This window comes from Phaethon aethereus (assembly GCF_964289735.1).
Source record: "Phaethon aethereus genome assembly, chromosome: 1".
Lineage (NCBI taxonomy): Eukaryota > Metazoa > Chordata > Aves > Phaethontiformes > Phaethontidae > Phaethon > Phaethon aethereus.
The window spans coordinates 197449665-197469168 of NC_138575.1; the positions used below are offsets into that span (position 1 = coordinate 197449665).

The window sequence follows — 19504 nt, forward strand, 5'->3', positions numbered from 1 at the left end:
AGGTCTCCCCTCAGCCACTTCTTCTCCAGACTGAACAACCCCAGTTCCCTCAGCCGCTCCTCATAAGATTTGTGCTCCAGACCCCTCATCAGCTTCGTTGCCCTTCTCTGGACACGCTCCAGCACCTCAACATCCTTCTTGTAGTGAGGGGCCCAAAACTGAACACAGTATTCAAGGTGCAGCCTCACCAGTGCCAAGTACAGGGGCACCAGCACTTCCCTACTCCTGCTGGCCACACTATTGCTGATACAGGCCAGGACGCTGTTGGCCTTCTTGGCCACCTGGGCACACTGATAATACACTTGAAAAAAGTAAAGTTGATGTAGTGAGGGTGATGCACAGGGTCATTCATGCAGTGTGGGGCAAAAATATTCTATTTAGCTACATAGAATAATAGAATGGGTTGGAAGGGACCTTTAGAGGTCATCTAGTCCAACCCCCCTGCAATGAGCAGGGACATCTTCAACTTGATCAGGTTGCTCAGAGCCTCTTGAATGTTTCTAGGGATGGGGCACCTGCATCTGGTTGTAATCCTTGTCTGCTGGGTTGCGTTGGGTTTGGTTTTGGGAGGGAGGAGGTTGACTCCAATAGCTCAATCACTGTCAAAAAAGAGAAGAAGAAGAAAAAAAACCCTCGATCAGTCCGTATCTGGGGCACTGTGGGTAGCCCCACTCCGCTGAAGGGATTCGATGATTCCCTTTCTGGGACTGTGGTTCGCGGTAGGTACGGGCAGCACATGGGACCGAACGTTTTCAGCACTGGCTTATCTTCTCCTGTCTTTAAGAATTTGGAGATAAATTTCGATTTTAAAGAATTAAAGACCGTACCTTGGGCTATGTGTGGGGTAGAAAGCCCGCGCCGTCACTGAACGCTTTCGCTGCGTGAGCCGCAGATGTCCTTTCTGTTCCGCGTGTTTCTCTTTAAGGCAGCTTTCGTTTTCACAGGGGAAGAGCCTGGGCCTGGGGCAGTCTCAGCTCCCAAACACACCCTCCGTCGAGGGACGCGAGTGTCCGCCCCTCCGTGCCGCCGCGGGAGGATCCCCCGGGGCCGGGGTCCGAAGCGTCTGCCCGAGCCCCCCGCCGTGCGGGCTGGGCCCGGCGGCCCCCGCCTCCCTCCGGAGCCAGCGGGGCGATGGACGAGCGGCTGCTCCGCGCCCTGGGAGGGCTCAGCCTGCAGCCCCCCCGGGGCCGCTTCGGCGGGAGGCTGGTGCTGCTGCGGGGGCTGCCGGGCGCCGGGAAGAGCACCCTGGCCAGGTGAGGCGGCGGGGCTCGCCCGCTGCGGTGCGGTGCGGGAGTGAGGCTCCGGGGAGCCCGCTGCCCAGCCGGCTGCCGCGGCGGAGCGGGGAGCGGGGCACCCCCGCTGCGGAGGCAGCCGCTGGAGCGGGCTCTCGGGCTCGGGGGGGAACCGTGGTTCGCTTGGAAACCTCCGCTGCCTTCAGCAACAGCTCAGGGCTTTGTTGCTCCAGCTACCTACCTGTCGCGGGCTGGTGGGGCTGCAGCGCTGCGGGACTGTATGTTGTTGCTCTGAGTGAGCGGTACCAAAAGGGGTGTTTCGAGTAAGGTGGGCTAATCACCGAAGCCAAGGTAGTTGTTGTTTCTTCTCTAAAAAGCACCAGACCAGCACTTTTCTCCTTTGTGGTTAATCACAAACACGGTAAAGCACATCCTCTCTCTGTGACAACTGCCAACAACTCTGACCTCTGTTTTCGTCGAGTCCTGCACTCCCGGCCAGAGCATAGGGGTGTATAGAATGGGCAGAAGGGACCATTCCACTCTCTGACAGCTCCAAGGCTGATTAAAAATAGGCGGAAAAACCCCGAGGGGAGTGCTAGGAGACGGGGCCGCAGGCGGCGTGACGCAGTGTAGCCGCAGACTGGTATTGCAAAATCTTGTGGTCTGGGACCTCGCAGCCCCTCTCCATCAGAAGAGGAACATTCGCTGTCTTCTCACTCAGGTTCCCATGTTCGGGTGAGGAACCCGTGCTGGGATCACGGGTTGCCACAGGGAGGGCTCTGCTGTGAAAGGTGGCAGCACGAAGCCATGCAATGCACTGGGCTAACACACCATTTCCTCTCCTTGGCCCAGTCCTTCCTGTCACACAGTGCCTTCGGCCTCGCAGGCCTTCTGCAAGGCCAAGTTCTTTAATCAACGGCAAAACGCTGTGTTTTTACTGCCACCCAAAATACATGTCTCTCCCTAAGAGGTCGTCTAAGTGCAGGCCCTTCTTCAGAGGTGTTTGGGTCTTCTCACAGTACAATAAGAACAAAATATTCTCAACCAGTCCAAATGACTGACCTATTTTTTTAGGTTAAAACTCAAGGTCAATTATTAATGACATGTTTACAAAGTCAGCTGTAAGTATTGTTTTAATCCCCTGTGAGATGAACATTTGAGGAGCTCATTCTGTTGCTAGCCCCTGTTGACTGTGCCGTTGCATTTGGCCATTCAGCGGATCAAAGGGCAGCTCTAAAAACTGCATTTAGTACCTTTCCATTAACTCTGCCCAGATTATGAAAGGACTGTGCCAAGAAAATTCTGAGATTGGCTGTTCCCATGTTGTGTACCTTTTGGTGTTGGTAAATGCAATGTGGTAAGCAAAGCAATGTTTGCCGAAAGTTACTGCAGCAAAGCCCAGTGCAAGTTCCTATGGAGGAGGAAAGTAATATTTATTTGCAATTTTCTCTCAGATTTTATTCACTCACACTATCACAGCCAAACACTTGCAAGCGCCAAGATGCATGTGCACAGGCAGTCTGCCCAAAATCAGAGAGGACAAGGACCTTCAGCTGTCCCATCCTTCAGCTGTCCCATCCTCCAGCTGTCCCATCCTCACTTTCTCTTTTGGTTTCCTCTGGGTTGGTACTGACAGGGTGGGCTTAGGTCAGGTCTGCTGTGCCATCCTGCAGCCAGCAGTTTCTGTGCTGCCATCTTTTTGCCTCTGAACTTTGCTTACTTAGCGCTTCCATGAATCTTAGGCAGGGTTTTTTGCCCATTATTTTCATTTTCCCATTTTGGGGTCTTTTCAGCTGCAGCCTGTTCCCTAGTTGGTACAAGGGGAAGAAGGAAGGTGTGTGGAGGCTGATGTGACCCGCTGGCCATCCTCCCGCTCTCAGAGCATGGGTCTTCCAGCAGTAAACCATCTGTGCTGGGCCTTAGCTGAGTGCTGGCCTTTGGGGGGGCGTAAAGAGCACCTTTCCCAGTCTTATTGCTGTTAACGATGTTCTTGGTGGTCAGTGTGTGCCGTGGGTTTACCCTTTGCTCTGTTTTTTCTTCTGATGCCTTCACACGCCCCTCCATTCATTCATTGTTCGTATCAGCCAGTACTTCTGTTACAACCTGTACATCATTACAGTGCTCAGAAGGGTCATGAATCGTGAATGTTATCACATGGCAACTCGCTGATAATTCCAGCAGAAAAGCCCCTTTTCAGTTCATCACACGATCCTAGGAACAACCTCAGATACATGACTTTTTTCCCTGACCTTTCATTGTCACCCAGCACAGTTTGGACACAGCTTTGTAAGATTTAGTTACGGCATCCTCATTAAAATGATTGCCCCACCCCAGTTGCTCCCCCAGCTCAGAGCAGCACGACACTGGCCTGGATCGGTTCTGGTCTGGTTTTTGGTTTCTGGTAAAGGCAGCAAAGGATCCACCTGTGATATATAGAATCGTCAAGGCAGAACGAGGCATTGGTCTGCTCACCACCAAGCTCCAAACCTTTCCAATTCCTTCACAGTTGAGAATATGCTTCCCTGAACCACATATTTTAGGTGACTCCGACCATCTCCATCTAACCACTCACTGTACGTCACCACCAGCAGAATTGCGTAGGAGACGAGGGGTAGCTGGCGGCCGCAACTCCCATAGCCTCCATCAGGCGTGCGTAGCACCCTCCTCCTGAATGCATTCCCCCCGACTTCACAGTACAGATTTCATGATCAGACCTGGACAACTGCTAAAAAAACATTTACCTGAGGTGCAGTAACAGGTATAACATCTAAAAATGTCTCCAAAAAATCAAATGAGCCGCATACAAGCTCATGCCTGCTTCCCCAACAGACTCTCTACTGCACAGAAGCTGTATTTCCAGCTCTTCTACAATATATTGCAATGATGCACAACTCACGTAACACGTCAGCCTCTATCTAGCAGTTTTGCTTAAGCACTAGGCTGGGCATGATCGGACCCGCAACTTTTCAGCCACTGCTGTGGATTTATTGCTTGAAATTAGTTGGTTCTTTTGTGCCCTTGCAAAGCACAGAGGGAGTAATCTTTCAGAACAGGAAGGAGAAAAATGCTATTGGCACTGAGGCATTGCGGCTTGGCGTGCTGCGTACCTTCTCTGGTTCTCTCTGCTGCTGTTGCCCAGTTCCTCCCGGCACCTCCGGCCCTGGGCCAGCCCCGCCACTGTTACCCGCACCCCGCTGCTGCAGAATGGCACCTCTGACGGGGTTTCAGGGACTTGAGCTCCGCCGCTCCTGCTTCCAGGCGGCAAACACGTCGTAAAACATTTACCTTTGCATCAAACCGCTTCGGGCGATTCTCCCGGCTGTGTTTATCAAATATGACATGCAGCCTGGTGCTTTACAAAACGCAGGCGCTGCTCTAACCCCCGCGGGTGAGACACAAAGGCACGTACGTGCTGGGCCGCCGGGGCGAAGTCCTCAGGGCACTGGTTGTTAAAACACGGCAGGCAGCTGATTGATAGTGCTAGGCACGCGCTCCGGATCTCATCTTTCTGATTTTCTGCTGAAACTAAAGGTTTTTAAACGCCACGGGAATGCTTTGTGTTAGGAAGAGTGACCAGAGCAAGTGGTGGTATGTGGTGGGGTCAGCACATCCATGTTCCGATCTCCGTTGCATTGGAAGTAGCTTGAGAATTTACCGCTCCGAGGTCCGCCTGAGATACCATTCTGTTAGCATCTGAGCGCTGAAAGTGTTCCTTCCAGTCTACTTACCGACATCAATGTCAGGAATTTATTTATTTTCAAATTTTCTGATGGAAATTGAATTTCAGCCTATGAAATACAGCTAGGGATTTTTTTTCTCTCCAATGATATTATTAGTGAACATGGAGACTTCTCCTAAGTACTCTAATGCATCCAGCTAGTTGAAACCCTGAATAATTACTTTGCTGTCTATAATACAGTTAAAATCTGAAATGATTGTTTGAAAGCACTGAAGATGCTTTTTAGGAAAAAAGGGGACTTCAAAAACTGTGTAAATCATGGGAGCAGATCTTCAGATGAGTAGCGTAGAAGACTAAAACCACTGAGGCAGTTGTTACAACGCTGCTGTGGTCTAACAGAAACACAGACGTATTTTCAACAGAAAAATTCTCCTTTTTGAATCACAGCAGCCATCCTAAACCTGACCAGGTGAGACGGCGGATGAGTGTGCACCAACACTAGCCAAGATGCCACATCCTTCAGAAGCATCCTTGCTACCCGGGCTGCCGGTGGGCTTGGTGTGAGCAGGGAACGAAGCTTGTGCCTAAGCCCAGCATCATGTTTCTGGGGGCTTTATCAGTGCGCAGGCCCTGCCGGTGGACACATGAAGTTTGCTGCTGTTGTGTCAAGAGCTGGAGAGCAGAAGCACCTGAAAGTTTTTTTTTTCCCAACTGTATTTGCCAATCTAATGAGATACAGTGCCTGGTGTGGAAATCTGCTTTGCCTTGCAGAACGGGGCAAAAAAGGGGCTGGGGACATTTATTGGAAGCAGACAAAACATCCCCCTTTCTCTTCTTATTTTCTCACCCTTCCTACTTTCTTGAAAAGCAGCAAACTTTTCTTTACCAAGATACAGAGCACGCCGTATTTCGTATCTACTGCAAGATAAAGAGCTGTAACACTGTGCAATTAAATGTCCCAAGTAGGCAAATTAATACTGAACCGTTGACAGATACTGCTTATCACAATGCAGCGCTTCAAGTTCAGTTCTGATATGCTAACAGAATATCTCATATGTATCCTTTGACCTTACAAAGAGATTTCATTTTTCCTTTCCTCTTTGGCATGCTTTACACCTACTGATTTAATGGCAGTGCGTAATTTTCTTTATACAGTGCTGCTCAAAATTTATTAATTAGTAACAGTGGTCACAAGGCCTCCCATTTTGCATAGCTGGTGTATATTTTGCTAAAATATAGGCATTTTTATTGCATAGATTGATTAGGAGCCTGATGCAATGATGTAAAACCTTTCTTCTAAACCAACTTGTGGTCCTGTGTAGATCGTAGAAGGTTTATTTCTCAAGGAATGCACTAAAGAGGTTTGGGTGTCCCTTGAAATTATAAGGACAGAAGAAACGGGATTTTTGTCAGCGCCATGGGCAATAGGGGATTACAGAAAATGGTTGGAAACTTTAGTGTTAGTTTGGTTGTTTTAGAACACTAAAAGTTAAAAACAGCAAAATAAGCAGAAGGCAAAACATCTTTTTCCCACTTAATGTTTTCTTATGTTGCTGCTAGTGGGAGTTTGTTTGGTATGAATGCAGAAAAAATAGCAGTAATTCATAGTTCTTAGCACATTTTGTGCCATATTTTTGTGCCTCATGTGAAGCACAAGTTTTATCTACTTTAATTAGCACCAATACACAGATAGACAGAGTTTACAGGTAATCATGTACTATTTAGCTTGCTTAAAGGGTTAATATCAGAGCTCTCATGCGACTTTGCACATGTGTGTTAAAAATTTAGTAAGATATATGCTAAGAAAAACAATTCTTACAATTTGCACTGATTGAGAACATTTTTAAAAGAAACATTGAGCACGAAAAAAAAATCTTGACATCTTTTATTATGTACAATTTTATGCGCATATTAGTAGCTAAAGGGGTGACATATTTTAGCAGAGTCCATTTCTTAGAGAAGAGCTTGCGATGCAGATGGGTAAAGCAGTGGGAAAGGCGAAGTGCTGAATTATACTGAGCTGGATATATCAGTTTATCAGCACAAGAGTACCCAGATAAGCATTAGGTGCTCCCATGCTTTTCATGATAAGAATTCTTTGCCCAAAACTAAGGCAAAACTAATTTGACTGTCTGCTAACAGTTTGCAACATGACTTTTGTTAGATCTGTTTGCCCAGCAATAATGATGCAAATAAAACATCTCTTTGGAGATAATGACATGTAGGTGCTAAATGATGCATCATTTAGTGGCTGCAGCCCAGCACTGTGAAGACAGCCCTGGGCAGCCCATCAGCAGGGAGACTCTGCTCTCTGTGCTGGTTGCTACCACAAATGAATATTAATTAATCATCAGATCATAGAAGTTAGAGTGGAGGTGGAACAAAGTCAGAAGCTGACCTTTGTTCAGCTAAATGCAACATGCAATCCTAGTGAAGAACTGCTGCTAGGATGCAGATTGGTTAAGTAAGTACCAATAACAATAATAAAATAGTTAAAAAAGTAATAAAGTAATAAAAAGTAAATATAGTTAATAAAATTGGTAAGTACATGGCTAGGGCAGAGTGTGAGAGGAGAAAATTAAGCCTTTTCTGTGTGTCTGTTTTTTCCGACAACCTAGAGGCACCTTTTCCCTTGCTCTTGCTCAATTAGATAAGCCATTGAGAAATAGTTGTTTTGCAGCTTATGGGGATGGGAGAGAAGCGTTCCATCAGGGAACCTGAAAAGACTCCCAGGGACTGGAGACCACATGTGGTGTGACATAGCAGGGCAGCAGCACTCACATCTGAAGAGCCACGAGGTTTCAGGATTGGCCTTTCTTTTCACAGAATCACAGAATCACAGAATCACTAGGTTGGAAAGGACCTTTAAGATCATCAAGTCCAACCATTAATCCAGAACCACCATGTCCCCTAAACCATGTCCTGAAGCGCCACATCCACACGTTTTTTGAACACTTCCAGGGATGGCGACTCCACCACCTCCCTGGGCAGCCTGTTCCAATGCCTGACCACCCTCTCAGTGAAGAAATTTTTCCTAATATCCAATCTAAACCTCCCCTGGCGCAACTTGAGGCCATTTCCTCTTGTCCTATCACTAGTTACTTGGGAGAAGAGACCAACACCCTCATCGCCACAACCCCCTTTCAGGTAGTTGTAGAGAGCGATAAGGTCTCCCCTCAGCCTCCTCTTCTCCAGACTAAACAACCCCAGTTCCCTCAGCCGCTCCTCATATGACATGTGCTCCAGACCCCTCACCAGCTTCGTTGCCCTTCTCTGGACACGCTCCAGCACCTCAACATCCTTCTTGTAGTGAGGGGCCCAAAACTGAACACAGTATTCAAGGTGCGGCCTCACCAGTGCCGAGTACAGGGGCACAATCACTTCCCTGCTCCTGCTGGCCACACTATTCCTGATACAGGCCAGGACGCTGTTGGCCTTCTTGGCCACCTGGGCACACTGCCGGCTCATATTCAGCCGGCTGTCAACCAGCACCCCCAGGTCCCTTTCCGCCGGGCTGCTCTCCAGCCACTCCTCCCCAAGCCTGTAGCATTGCATGGGGTTGTTGTGGCCAAAGTGCAGGACCCTGCACTTGGCCTTATTCAACCTCATACAGTTGGCCTCTGCCCATCGATCCAGCCTGTCCAGATCCCTCTGCAGAGCCCTCCTACCCTCCAGCAGATCAACACTCCCACTCAGCTTGGTGTCATCTGCAAACTTACTGAGGGAGCACTCGATTCCCTCATCCAGATCATCTATAAAGATATTGAACAAGACTGGTCCCAGAACCGAGCCCTGGGGAACACCACTCGTGACCGGCTGCCAGCCGGATTTAACGCCATTCACCACAACTCTCTGGCCTCGGCCATCCAGCCAGTTCCTCACCCAGCGAAGAGTAAACCCGTCTAAGCCTCGAGCCGCCAGTTTCTCCAGGAGAATGCTGTGGGAGACGCTGTCAAAGGCTTTACTAAAGTCCAGGTAGACAACGTCCACAGCCTTTCCCTCATCCACTAGGCGGGTCACCTGGTCATAGAAGGAGATCAGGTTGGTCAAGCAGGACCTGCCTTTCATGAACCCATGCTGGCTGGGCCTGATCCTTTGGCTGTTCTGCAGATGCCCTGTGAGCACTCTCAAAACCAACCGCTCCATAATCTTCCCTGGAACAGAGGTCAGGCTGACAGGCCTGTAGTTCCCAGGATCCTCCTTCCGGCCTTTCTTGTAGACGGGCGTCACATTGGCAAGCCTCCAGTCTTCTGGGACCTCCCCTGTTAACCAGGACTGCTGATAAACGATGGAGAGTGGCTTGGCAAGCTCCTCCGCCAGCTCTCTCAGTACTCTCGGGTGGATCCCATCAGGCCCCATAGACTTGTGGGTGTCCAGGTGGCTTAGCATGTCCTTGACTGCTTCCTCCTGGATTATGAGGAGTACATTGTGCTCTCCATCCCCGTCTTCCAGCTCAGGGGGCTGAATATCCTGTGGATACCTAGAGTGGCTATTAAAGACTGAGGCGAAGAAGGCATTAAGTACCTCAGCCTTGTCCTCGTCCTTGGAGACAATGTTCCCCGCCATATCCAGTAGGGGATGGAGATTCTCCTTGCCTCTCTTCTTGTTGTTAATATATTTGTAAAAACATTTTTTATTATCCTTTACGACTGTGGCCAGACTGAGCTCTAGCTGGGCTTTTGCCTTTCTAATTTTGTCCCTGCTTGACCTAACGAGATCTTTGTACTCTTCATGAGTTGCCTGTCCCTTCTTCCAGAGGTGATAAACTCTCCTCTTTTCCCTGAGTCCCAGCAAAATCTCCCTGTTCAGCCAGGCCGGTCGCCTTCCCCGCCAGCTCTTCTTACGGCACATGGGGACCGCCTGCTCCTGCGCCTTTAAGATTTCCTTCTTGAAGACTGTCCAGCCTTCCTGGACCCCTTTGTCCTTCAGGACTGTCTCCCAAGGGACTCTCTCAACCAGTGACCTGAACAGGCCAAAGTCTGCCCTCCGGAAGTCCATGATAGCAGTTTTGCTGAGTCGTCTCCTTACTTCACTCACAATTGAGAATTCTATCATGTCGTGGTCGCTAAGCCCAAGACGGCCTCCGACCACCACATCTCTCACCAGTCCTTCTCTGTTTGTAAACAGCAGGTCCAGCAAGGCACCTCCCCTGGTGGGCTCACTCACCAGCTGTGTCAGGAAGTTATCCTCCACACACTCCAGGAACCTCCTAGACTGTTTCCTCTCTGCCGTGTTATACTTCCAGCAGATGTCCGGTAGGTTGAAGTCCCCCACAAGAACAAGGGCCAGCGAATGCGAGACCTCCGCCAGTCGCTTATAGAATGTCTCATCCATCTCTTCATCCTGGTTGGGTGGCCTGTAACAGACTCCCAGCAGGATGTCTGCCTCATTGGCCTTCCCCCTCATCCTTACCCACAAGCACTCTACTTGGTCTTCACAATCTTCAATTTCTATGCAATCAAAACACTCCCTAACATACAGAGCCACCCCACCGCCTCTCCTTCCCATTCTATCCCTTCGGAAGAGCTTATAGCCATCCATTGCAGCACTCCAGTCATGAGAAGCATCCCACCATGTTTCTGTGATGGCAACTACGTCATAGCTGTCCCGCTGCACAATGGCTTCCAGCTCCTCCTGTTTGGTGCCCATGCTGCGTGCATTGGTGTAGATGCCCCTGAGCCGGGCTATCGATTTCAACTCTGGCACGTTGAACCTACCCCTAGGTTCAACTCTAGTGAGCCCGGTTTTAGCCCCTCCCCCCTCCAATTCTAGTTTAAAGCCCTCTCAATGAGGCCTGCCAGCTCATGAGCAAGAATCCTTTTTCCCCTCGGCGTCAGTTGCACTCCATCATTTGCGAGGAGACCTGGTGCCGTGTAAACCGCCCCGTGGTCAAAAAACCCAAAATTCTGACGACGGCACCAGCCCCTGAGCCACGTGTTGATCAGGTGTGCTTTCCTGTTCCTTTCAGCGTTCTTCCCCGTCACTGAAGGGATTGACGAAAACACTACCTGTGCTCCCGCTCCATTGACCAGTCGCCCCAGTGCTCTCAAGTCCTTTTTGACTGCCTTCGGGCTTCTTAGCGCAACCTCATCGTTGCCAACCTGCATGACCAACAGTGGGTAGTAATCAGTGGGCCGAACCAGACCAGGGAGTTTTCTGGTGATGTCTTTCACCCAGGCCCCAGGGAGGCAGCAGACTTCCCTGTGAGTTGGGTCTGGTCGACATATTGGGCCCTCTGTACCCCTTAGGAGGGAGTCACCTACAACAATCACCCTCCTCTTTTTCTTAACTAAGGACGTCTTGATGCGTGGGGATGGTTGACATACCCTAGGCACCCCCTCGGATGGACCTTCATCAGGGTCCTCATGTTCCTGTCCCTCATGTTCCAGAGCCCCATACCTGTTGTGTAAGGGCAGCTGGGACGGTGAGGGAGGCCGGGAGGGAATTCGCCGACCTCTCCGAGGAGGGACCTGCTTCCATTTCCCCTCATCTCTTAGGTCCTCTCCTTCTGCCCGGCAGCAAGAGGACAGGGGATCTCCTGCTGCTTGTGGAGCCTCCACCAGCTGCCCCTGCCTCAGGGCCGCCAGGGAGTGGCTCCACCAATCTATCTCCCTCTCACACTCCCTAATGCTCCTCAGCCTCTCCACTTCCTCTTTCAGCTCTGCCACCAGGCTGAACAGGTCGCTGACCTGGTCGCACCGCACGCAGGTAGCGTCCCCATCGGTCTCTGGGACAACCGACAGGCTCAGGCACTCTCTGCAGCCGGATACTTGGACAGCCACGTGCCTGAGCGGGAGCTCTGTCTGTGTCGCCACAGTGACGTTTTGGGCCTTAGGGAAACAGACAGCAGTGAGATGATGCCATGGGCTCTCCCTGACTTTGTGCAGAGACTCCCTCCCCACCAACACCCTCTTGATTGAAACAAATAAACCATTCAGTCTATGGACTTCTGAAGGCCTTTGACATGGTCCCCCACAACATCCTTCTCTCTAAATTGGAGAGAGAGGGATTTGATGGGTGGACTGTCAGGTAGATGAGGAATTGGTTGGATGATCGCATCCAGAGGGTAGTGGTCAATGGCTCAATGTCCAGATGGAGATCGGTGATGAGTGGCGTCCCTCAGGGGTCTGTACTGGGACCAGTACTGTTTATTATCTTCATCAATGACAGTGGGATCGAGTGCACCCTCAGCAAGTTTGCAGCCAACACCAAGCTGAGTGGTGCGGTTGACACTCCTGAGAGATGGGATGGCAACTAGAGGGACCTGGACAAGCTCGAGGAATGGGCCTGTGTGAACCTCATGAGGCTCAACAAGGCCAAGTTCAGGGTCCTGCACCTGGATTGGGGCAACCCCCGATATCCATACAGGCTGGAGGATGAAGGGACTGAGAGCAGCCCTGCCGAGAAGGACTTGGGGGTACCGGTGGAGGAAAAGCTGGACAGGAGCTGGCGATCTGTGCTTGTAGCCCAGAAGCCCAACTGTATTCTGGGCTGCATCCAAAGCAGCATGGCCAGCAGTTGAGGGAGGGGATTCTGCCCCTCTACTCTGCTGTGGTGAGACCCCACCTGGAGTCCTGTATCCAGCTCTGGAGCCCTCAGCACAGGAAGGACATGGACCTGTTGGAGAGGATCCAGAGGAGGCCACAAAAAATGATCCAAGGGATGGAACACCTCTCCTGTGAGGACAGGCTGAGAGAGTTGGGGTTGTTCAGCCAGGAGAAGAGAAGGCTCCAGGGGGGACCTTACTGCAGCCTGCCAGTACTTAAAGGGGGCTTATAAGAAAGACGGGGACCAACTTTTTAGCAGGGCCTGTTGTGATAGGACAAGGGGTGACGGCTTTAAACTAAAAGAGGGTAGATTTCGACTAGATAGAAGGAAGAGATTTTTGACAATGAGGGCAATGAACCACTGGCACAGGTTGGCCAGAGAGGTGGTAGATGCCCCATCCCTGGAACCATTCCAGGTCAGGTTGGACGGGGCTCTGAGCAACCTGCTCTAGTTGAAGATGTCCCTGCTCATTCCAGGGGAGTTGGACTAGATGACCTTTAAAGGTCCCTTCCAACCCAAAGATTTTATGATTCCACGGATACAAATGTCTGGATTACACACAAAAGGGAAAACAATTCTGCATTAAGATTTTTTTTTTCCTAATGCTTTCTAAGGACTGGCAGCGGAATGCATCATATTTAAGCGACCACTTAAGCCAGCACTTTCACCTCCTAGAGCCACTCGCTGCCTGAGAGCTGGTCAGCTTATGGCAGGAGACGTGTCCACCCTCCATGGGCCTCCTGGGTCTGAATGAGCGTCAGTGTGGGACAGTGTGAAGAGAAGAGGGATTGCCACTGACCACAGGGGTCCAGTTTTAGGGATCTGTTGCATATGGGACTGCCAATCTAGTCAATTCAGATTTGTATATAAAACATATTTAAAAGCTGATAATAAATAAAAAGGAGTCAGCTCTATAAAAGGAGGGTTAAGTACAACAGGGACAAGTGAAAAGCGAAGAGAAATGTAGAATTGTGACAAATAATAGGAAATATTGACTAATCACTCAGATATTTGCAAATTTTTAAAAAACTGCTATGTGCTTTGTAGCCAAAAAAGAAAGGCACAGGCAAGCTGATGATAACACAGACCATCTTTACTAAATGACAAATCATTCCTCTTAGTTATCTTAAAAAATCTCTCTGTGGCAAAACTGCCATGATCAAATTGTCTTTTGAGACTAACTTCCCTGGGACTAGCAGGTTTGGGGTTTTTTTTGTATTTACAGTCATACTTTCTCAGATAACCCAGAAAAAAACCCTGAATCTATTAATATGATTAAAGTCTCTCGCTGGCAGTCCATTGTAGATTTCTCTGCCGAATTAAAGAAATCGAGGCCATGATTTTAAGCTCCATTCCTTTCCTCCTATGTGTCCATGCACTGATTACATTACTTTCAGATCCTTTAAGCTGGGATTTTTCAAAATGAAGCACTGTGCGTATTTGCAGAGCCTTTATATGGCTCTTGATTTAATGTTTTCTATTAAAGGCATGCGTTAGCATATACTAATCTTTCATCTTTTTTTTTTTTCCCAGACAACTGAAACGTGACTATCCCAGTGCTGTAGTTCTTAGTACTGATGACTTCTTTATCGAAAATGGCGTATACGTGTTTGAGCCTGACTTCCTAGAGGATGCACACAAATGGAACCAAAAGAGAGGTGACTGAAATCGATCCAGGGGTTTTGCAGAATAGTTTCTCTTTGCAGTCTGTCTTTAAACTTAGCCCCCAAAATAAAATATCTCAGTGGTGTCATACATGGAAGTTCATGGGGTACTGGTTAAAAGAATACATTTACCACTTTGGATTTTATTTCTTCTGACATCATAGAAGAGAAAAATTTATGAATGAAAAAACTTTGGTGATTGATAGATGTTATTTTAGAAAGTAAACTGGTGACTACTAGGTAGCACTGCTGAAGCTTGGTAACAGCAGGTGGCACGCAAATACCAGCCCAGCAGCTGCTCGCGACAGCTCTAGGCACCGCATCCTTCGACTGTCACTTCTTCGATGTCTGTCCTGACTGGGAAGGGGGTGTTACAGGGGGGAGCTGGTGACAGCCAGGAGGAAAACTTGCAAACCTAGTTATGAGTTTGAAAACGAAACAACCCAGGTCTCTACTTCAGAGAGAAAAATGTAACATGCTTTTGTGGTTGTGCTCTGAACTCATTTCTAGCAATGGAAAACACTTTGAGATCATGTTAACAGATGTCTTTTGCAAATAACAAGTCATTTTCAGCTGTTGTACATACCTGCTGCTGTGATACCACTGAGCATGCTCTATGGGAGGTTCAGAATTTACTACTGAGTATAGCCAGCGGCTGCATCACCTCCTCCAGGAGAGCACTGGCTGGGCACTGACCTCTGCTCACATTTGGGTGGCAGCTAGAAACCCAACTCTGGTAGGGAAGCAAGTGTGCTAGCCATGGGCAAAGAAGGATGCTTTGGGGCTAGTAAGACTTTCCTCAATCTGTTATTTAATACATGTTAGCTTTACTTAATGTGTTACATTACAGCACGCAAGGCAATGAAGAATGGGAAAAGCCCGGTTATTATTGATAATACCAACATCCATGCTTGGGAAATGAAGCCATATGTGATGATGGTAGGGAAAGCTCTGATTTATTGCTTTTATATGCTTAGCTGTGACATTTAAGAGGTGATATGACTGTAATGGTCTTAACATGGCTAAAAAGAATTACATCCATTTTCCCTTAGTTCTCCAATTATAGTTAAGGATTGATATTGTGACAAAGCAGGGGACAAGGTGCCAGTGTAGTTGCTTTATCTAGTCAGCTATATACCTCAGTGAAGGCAAAATTACTTGAAAAGATTAAGTGTCTTTGAACTTGCCCTGTAACTTCTTGATGATCAAGATGTCATCCCCTTCCCCAGGAGTGACATGAACTGAACAGTTCCCAAACTATTTGTTGACAAATATCTCAAGATATGACTTACAATTTTAGTTTATGACTTGTGAAAAATACACCATAAAGAGTCCTCGAAGACTCATTGGTATCTCTTGTCAGGAGTTCTGGCAAAGATGGCAATATTTTTAGTACAGTTTCATGATGTGGCCTGTCTGCTGACACTATACTCATGCTTCTGTTCTAGGGTTATGGCCTTGTCGGTTAAGAAATTTCGGTCTAAGTATTGCTTATATGGGAGCATAAAAGAGGCATGAATTAACAGTGGTGCTGGAAAGCCAGGACTTGCCACTCCAGTAGCAGAAGTTGTGAATGCCTGTGGGTATGGTGAAAGCAAGTGAGAGAGCATGGCCAGAGGTGGACAAGATGTAAAAAAGCCAGCACATTTCCCTGCTTCCTTTCCCCCAAATCAAAACCCCAAAGCAATCAATAACTGTATTAATAACACACAAATATGTTGCTTTACCTTGAAAAAAATTAAGGCTTGTAGACTGAGGAGCTGGAAGTAGCACGACTGATAGATGTTGACCTCACACTCCCAGAAGTGCTAGATTGGCATGGCCAACTTGTGGCTCTTGAGCCATTTGTGACTTCCAGAGAGTTCAAGTGCCAGGATGCCATTGCCGAGGGGGACAATGCTGAGGCAAGTTTTGCTGAGAGACCCAAATCCTTTGATGTAGAAGGAAATGAAGTAGCTGGGACTCAGACCAGCACCTTGATGGGAGTCATGGTTATCATCCTTTTCCTGGCTCCTGGTGCATATGATACATCTCTTAACCAGGTAAAACTCTCAGGGGGTCTGGCAGATTGGCTACTCCTGAGCTCAGCAGCCGTACATCTAAAACTTTTGTGTACTTCTTCAGGCACGTGAAAATAGATATGAAGTTATATTCCGAGAACCAGATACACCCTGGAAATTCAATGTTCAAGAACTGACAAGGTACATCTTTTTCTCTTTGATATAGCAGACAGCTTCTCATTTTATTGATGTGTTCTGAGAAAGTTCAGCACTCTTCCTCTTCAGATGCCCTAAAAGGTGACCTAGTAAATCACAACAGAAGGATTGACATGGAAAACTTCTATTACTCAGTATCTGGTCTGCAGTGAATTCAGCCCTGAAAGAGCCTGACTGTGCTGAAGTGAGTCAGGCAGTAGGAGAAGCAACCCCCCTGAATCATGTATTTGTACTGCAAGCTTCTTGGGGCAGGACCCCTGTTTTTCATTCTGTCTTTTGGGCAGCACTCTTTCAATTTGGGCACAAAACATGTCTAAGTGCTACAGACAATATTCAGACATCTGTTCGTAAAAAAATAACCATAACAAATACTGTCTTGCCATGGTGGAATGCTGTATTGTGTGGTCAAGAAACGGGGTTCTAGAGGATCTTTCTGAAGATCTACCATGCACATGCAAAAGGGATACAATGAATATATCAACTCTGCATAATGTGGCAGGACACAGAGGTAGCCAAATATGGCTCTAAGTATGTTAGTTTGGCTAGTGGATAGGGGTTAATGGTTATATCACTAAAAAACTCCAGGCAGGCCAATTTTCTACCTTTAACCAACCAGCTGTAAACTATGTTATAGTGGCAAGTGCATTCCCGCCTACTAGATCCAGAAGCTAACACGTGCTAACTTATTTGTTATCACAAAAAAACAGGGTATAGGTACTTCATTCAAACTGATTTATTTGTTTTGTACCAGCTAGGAACTCTAGTCAAACATCAGCACTGCTCCTTTTTGGGTGTGACAGAGACAAATAGCAGAGGGCCATGTCCCAGTGCACTCCTGGCTCCAGGGTGAGGCAGGACATGGCAGATGGCAGCCAATGGCTTGGGGCTGAAGGCAGGCGAGGACACCAACAGCCTTAGCAGTCATAGAATAGTGTGGTGGAAGGGACCTATAAAGGTCATCTACTCCAATCCCCCTGCAATGAGCAGGAACACCTTCAACTAGATCAGTCAACCGCAAGTGTCAGCTCTTGCTTCACCAGCGCAAGTTGGGAGACATTTGTAGGGCATCACTGCAGAGGCCAATTTTACTAGTAATCATTCATTATAGGCCAAGCTACTCAGTAACTTGTATTTTGTTTTATTAATCATTTGAAACAAGTTGGCTTTTTACAGTAGCACTGTAAGATAATTCAAATAAACTCGGTTTGGAGCAGCTCTTTGGCAAGGCGATTGAGAGAACAGCTGAAGCTTGTTTCCAATCTGGTTCCACATTGTGTCTTTACTGGCAATATAGTTTGTGCTGGTTGCTGCTCCCAGGCACAGGCTGCACACGTGCATAGGGCACTGGCTGCTGGAGCACCTTGTGCCCGCTTCGCAAGAGGGATGCTGCAGCTGGCAACCTGCTGCCTCACCGTCACCTTAATTCCACTGGACAAAAAAAAAAAAACATGTTGAGTGATGCAGGATTTGTACACCCTAAGGCTTTGAAAATATGGATGCAGGACAAACTTAGATTCTAGATAATGAATTGTGCCTAGTAGAGCTAAATGGCAAACGCAAAGATATTCAGAGTTTGTGAACTCACGAGTAGAAAGCCCTGGTGATCTTTGGAACAACAATTCCCACTAATGCGTTGAGAGACTGCAGTCATTTCTGGTCTATCCAGAAAGCCCTGCATGTTTGATCATCCTGTTCCCCTCCCTATCAGACTCATCTTCATTTGCAAACCTGTCCTGGACTGTGGCCATATCAGGTATGATTTTTCCCCTCTTGCACTCAAAACAACATATTTTTGACCTCTATATTTATTGATCATAAGTCAGTGTCTGGGCTATCTACAGTCCTTGTTTGCATTTCCTCAGATTTATAAAAGCTCACCTTGAGGCTAACAAGCCATTAGCACTAAAACCCATATAAAAAAAATGAAGACACAGGTCTTCTGAATAGTTGTTTCTTACCTGGCCTAAATTTCAAAGCATTTGTCTAACTTTTTATGTTCTGGCTGCCTAGAAAAAATACTTGCATTACATTTTTCAGCAGTCACAAAAATATTTTTAAGTAGTAGGTGGAAGTGAAGAACAATTTGGCAAAAAAGGACGAGAAGTATATCAGCAGGGACATGAACTGTTGTCCTGAACATATCAGGAACCTTAGCAAGCTTAAGATCACCTTTAATATAGGGGCAGCTAAATACTTGTATTTTCTGTTAATGTTGACTCTGCAGAAGAAATATTCATCATGTCCCTCGACAAAAGATACAACGGATGAAAGAACAGTATGAGCACAATGTTACCTTCCACAGTGTTCTTCACTCTGAAAAACCAAGCAGAGATGAGAGATGCTCCAGTGGACCAAATGCAGCTTACAGCATGGGTGCCCATTCCAATCCCCCTCCAGCCCTCTCAAACAGAAGATCTCACGTGGCACGTACAAACAACGTGCCATTTAACTGAAGAGGGGGACTCCTCAGTGTATTTTAATTATCAGGGTATACAAATCTCTAGTTTTACATTCTTTTTCTAAACTTTTTATTCTTGTATTTTTCTACTACATTTCTAAATTACTTTTATTTCTGACAAGTCTTTAAATGTTACTGGATTATGATCTCACAGCTCTACATGACAGATCCAACAGCGCTATCCTCAGTACAAAGTGTACTCCCTCTCAGCCCTCTTCCTCCACAAAAATCCATTCAAGATTACAGTGAAATTTACTGGCTGTGCCACACACTTTTTGGGGTTTTTCCTGCATCATGCTCTGTCACCAATAGATAACAATAAATATTCCTAAACTCTTTCTTTCTTTCTTCCAGGCCATGTGGCCAATTCCTTCTCCATGCAGTTGTCATTTCTTGCCATTTTAATACTTTATATCTGGCTGTATAACCTTTTCTATCTTCCCACTCCATCTTGCCTAGAGCATTACTGCCAGATTTAAGGGAGGCAAAGCAAATGGTGGAAAAAGTTGTCCCCATCTCTGTCTCTGCTGTCTGGATTCATGCTGGTCTTACCTCAGCTCTACCACAGCCAAACAGCTTCTCCAGCCTGGAGGTGAAATGCTCTAACACACCAAACCAAGCACTTTATCTTGCCAAGACATAGGAATTCAACTGATCCTGAGATGAGTCCATATACGGAGGCTCCTAAAAGGAAACATTAGTGTTAG

At 47.5% G+C, this 19504-nt stretch overlaps 1 protein-coding gene across 1 annotated transcript; it reads left to right on the forward strand.

Moving 5' to 3' along the window:
• Positions 1-885: 885 nt before the first annotated feature.
• Positions 886-18792, forward strand: N4BP2L1 (NEDD4 binding protein 2 like 1; the record flags this gene model as incomplete). Its single annotated transcript, XM_082000623.1, has 5 exons — positions 886-1253; positions 13993-14117; positions 14974-15062; positions 16248-16324; positions 18564-18792. Exons 1-5 carry the CDS (start codon positions 1132-1134, stop codon positions 18790-18792), a joined length of 642 nt encoding a protein of 213 aa, XP_081856749.1. The 5' UTR covers positions 886-1131.
• Between the last annotated feature and the right edge of the window lie 712 nt (positions 18793-19504).